This window comes from Pygoscelis adeliae, unplaced genomic scaffold, assembly GCF_000699105.1.
Source record: "Pygoscelis adeliae isolate BGI_AS28 unplaced genomic scaffold, ASM69910v1 Scaffold66, whole genome shotgun sequence".
Lineage (NCBI taxonomy): Eukaryota > Metazoa > Chordata > Aves > Sphenisciformes > Spheniscidae > Pygoscelis > Pygoscelis adeliae.
The window spans coordinates 7,610,874-7,614,961 of NW_008825167.1; the positions used below are offsets into that span (position 1 = coordinate 7,610,874).

Genomic DNA, 4,088 nt, shown 5'->3' on the forward strand with positions numbered 1-4,088 from the left:
GTGAGAGTTGGGAAACCTGACACTGAAGTCTTATATTGGAAACATTCCTCTGCAAGAGGAGTGGAGCAGGAGTTATGGCTTATAGTCTTCATTTAAGCATGCTTTGGATAAACTGTGTACTAACGTTATGGTTGGTGGGGTTTTTTCTTCCCGTCTGACACTTCTTTGATTCTAAATGGTATACCTGCACTAGGTTGTAACTGTTTTAATTGCAGCTGTTGATACATGTGGTGAAAGAAACTAAAATAACTGAGCCTTTTCTGGGAAACAACCTTGTTCTGTGTTGTTTTCAGGTTGACAGGTACCCCAGCAGAAATCTGTACAGATTTTAAAAGCAATCTGACTGCATTTTTGTTTTAAGGGAGAACAAAGCAGTGTCAGGCTTAAATGTGAATTCAAATAGTTCTTTCTGAAAAAATCTGAATTAGCTAAATAAAATCCACCAGAACAAAGACAGTTTACCATGAATGAGGAATCCCTTAATGCTGCTTTAACACTTTGGAGGACCTGTGCCTGTAGCTCTCAAAGTCGTTGAAAATGCGGTCTCATTTTGGTTCATTTGTTTTCATGGGACCTCCAGAATCAGCAGCATATCAGAGGAACGAGAACCCAGTGTAGTTTAGAGCAAATATAACTCTGACAGGGTGGAGAGAGTGAGCAGCTGCTAGCAATTAAAGGTAGTTAGCAGTCACCCACTGGTGTAAACACTCGGAGACTGTAATTGCAGTTTGGTCTTCCTGCCTGCCATAGGGAAATTGAACAGCCATCACTCCGAGGGAGGAAGGTGAAGCTGACCTAATGACTGCTGTGCCTACCGTTCTGCAATCCCTTCTGAGTCCTAAGGCGCTGTGACTTGTGGATTTAGAGTTGAGCACTTGGTGTGGCTACTCCCTAATTTCCCTCTGTCAGCCAAGTAGGTTTAAATGGTTTGGTATGTGGGATGAGTTTACCTTTCTGATTTTGCCTGAAAGGAACTAGGAAATTGTCATCCTTCATCACTGGAGAACACTGGGGATTGAACCCTCTAGGAGTGAGGCAGTATCTGAAACTGTTCCAGATATATTAAGAAGTGGGTGTCTCTTTATATCCTGGACTGTAAAATAAAACATATCCACCTGCAGAGTTAAAGCAAAATACTTCAGATAATAAATTTAGATACAATTCTCTTCAGATTCACATTAGCTTCTTTCACAATAGTTTCACTGTGGTGACAGGTATTCTCTAATGAAGCTAACAGTTGACTTGGTTATGTGCTTTTATATGTCTTAAGGGAAAAAGTGAATAAATATTTCTTATAAAAAATTTGGCATTATTTGCTGAGTGTTTTTAATTAGCTTCGATTACTATGACGATTAGGCAAAGAAAAATATTTGTATACCTGATGTTATAGAATTAAATATTATCCTTGTTGAAAATGTAAAGTTACATTTTCATTCCTCCCTAATCTAATTCTCTCTTTGTCTTATTTTGTCTTATTTTGTCTTCTTGTTGTCTTAAACAATAGCTTTGCTTACAGAAATTTGCCGTAGTTAACTGTTACATCTTAGTAAATATTTCTAAGCTACAGAATACATTTAAAAATGAAGTTTCAGAACTATTTTTCTTCTTTAATTTTTCTTATCTTTGTAACTTTTTCCTGTGTTCATAACTGTCTTTGAATGGTCCTTTTTTTTTTTTTCAAAGTTCATACTTCCAGGGAGGAACAATAATGTTTTGTAACATAGAATTTGGAAATGCAAAGTGCTTTGAAATATATATAGCGGAAAAGGAGAACTTGGGAGATCTTATAAAGTAGTAATTTTGGTGAAATTACTCTTTGGTTTAGTTAGTCCAGGTGATTAACTGAGGGAAATAAACAACAATAAAAATGTCTCTGTGAAGAATAGGCCATTTCTTACTGGTTGCGAATTCAGTTTTCTCAATCAGATTACATTTATAATGAGTTGTATATTTGCTTTTCCATTTGGCATAGAATTATTGAAGATATCTATTTTATTTGAGGATATTCTTTTCTCACATCTATTACTGCTAATTTTTCAAAGAATTGAATGTCTGCTTTTTTTTAATCCCTTCATCACAGAATCATTCAGTTTGGCATCTCTCTAGTGCATCCTCCCGCTCAAAGCAGGGTCCATGATGAGATCGGACCAGATAGCTCAGGGCTTTATTGAGTTGTGGCTTCGCAACTAATTAAACCTCAGGTCACCTCTGTGAAGTGGGTATCTGTGAGTACTGCTATACCAATTTTACATTTGTGTAAACAGAGATGAAGAGAGTGGTGATTTGTAAAAGGGCATAAAAACAAATAAATGACAGGTTTGTGAATAGGACCCTGTTGTATACGGTTCTCTCTTTTACTTAGAGCAGCCATTTCTTTCACGTTTACACTTCTGTGAACAAGTGGTCACTTCTTTAAGAATTTATTGTTTGTGCTCTGTTTACTGATATGTGACAAAGATGATCTGGGTCAATACTTGAAATTATTACAGTCGTGCTGCTACACAAGGTTGTGTTTTCCTGAATTCTCTATGGGTTCTTGTTAATTTGTCTTTCAGAATACAAAAGAAATTTCTGTTTTTCTGAGATCTAAGGATTCTGATCATTTCTCAACTTGGGGTCCCCAGATTATTGCACTATGTTGGCTCGAGTCTGGAAGGGAGTCCCGGATCCCTGTTTTTGTAAGAAACCCTGATAAATTTAGGACCTATGGTTTGATACCTCTACTTTCCATGGATGAGGAAGGCATCCATTACTAGCTCATTTTCCTTGGCGTTCTTTTCCTCATTTGAATTCTTTCCTAAATTTTCAGCATTTGACAGGAATCCCTCATTTCCATGAAAAACTTTGCATAGTCCCTGTATGCTGATTTAAGAGTGTATGAGATTTTGCTATCTCCTATCACCTAATAGTTTTTTTGCCACTTTCTGGTGAACAGTGGGTTCTTAAAGGTCTACTTTCCTTGGATAATCTTATGAAGGATTGCAGTCCATGAGGTGAGGAATGTGAGCAGAAAATTTTGTCCAGAATATTTATTTTTGTGAATCAAGAAAAGACACTTTCTTTTGTGCCTGCCCCCCCCTTTTCTTTTTGCTTCTGGCAGGGGAATTTAATTTTCTTTGCAGTGGAACAGAAGAAAATTGAGAGATGGTTGGGGTTGCTTTATCTATGCAGGTGCTCCTAATAAAAATGGGGAGGGATATTTTGAAGTCTTCACTGCTTTCAGCTTGAGCAGGAGGTGTGATAAATCAAGTAAACAATGCTGAAGAGTAAAAGTGAATAATATTTTGTTGACAAGTCTGTTCTTTTTTTTTTTTTTAACAGAGCTGAATAGTACTGATTTAAAAGACTGCATCAGTGAAAATAGCCTCAGTAGCAATGCTAGTCTTCCCAGTGTACAGAGCTGCCGACGACTTCGAGAAAGAAGAGTTGCAAGCTGGGCTGTTTCATTTGAGCGTCTTCTTCAGGATCCTGTTGGTGTTAAATATTTTTCAGTAAGTTTTGAGGGATGCAGCCTTTCAAAATTGCTGCAGTAATTATTCTGTATTCTTTTTTCTTTTTTTGACAGTATCCTTACATAGGGCAAGAGATAGGAGTTTGTTGTTACACAGAAAGATGCTCAGATAACAAGTTTAAATTGGTTGGCAGTTGAATAAGAGTTCATAGTAATACACATATTGCCATGCATTTCTGGGTAGAAAAAAATTCAGATAAAAATGGAGGCTATACTTTGCTTTGTATCTGAACTTTTAGAAAGCTTCCCCATTTTATAAAACAGTTACATTTGGTTACATTTGTATCTGCAGCCTTTGAAAAAAGAACAAGGCAGTAGTTTCAGTAGTTTCCTAAGAATTGGTAATCTATTCACGTTTGCCTACTGAAATGTTGGAAGCCATGTAGGACATTTTTTCAATGACACAGTGGCTTATCTTCCTGCAAAAGGTTTTTAGAAATACTTTTTGGAAGTAATTAAGGTAGCTAACAGCACTTGTAAAGCTGCAGCTTGTAGGAGTAGTGTTGAGTATTTGCAAAGCATAAATTAAGCTTCTTCACAGCACATTTATGAAGTTGTAAGTAGTATCATCTGTTTT

The 4,088-nt window shown here is 36.6% G+C and overlaps 1 protein-coding gene across 1 annotated transcript in view; it reads left to right on the forward strand.

The window, feature by feature from the left end:
• Positions 1–4,088, forward strand: part of RGS12 (regulator of G-protein signaling 12) — a 73,494-nt gene that overhangs the window by 42,264 nt on the left and 27,142 nt on the right. Inside the window, exon 4 of the mRNA XM_009328817.1 lies at positions 3,322–3,491. Coding sequence (XP_009327092.1) covers positions 3,322–3,491 — 170 coding nt within the window. The remainder of the gene's footprint in view (positions 1–3,321; positions 3,492–4,088) is intronic.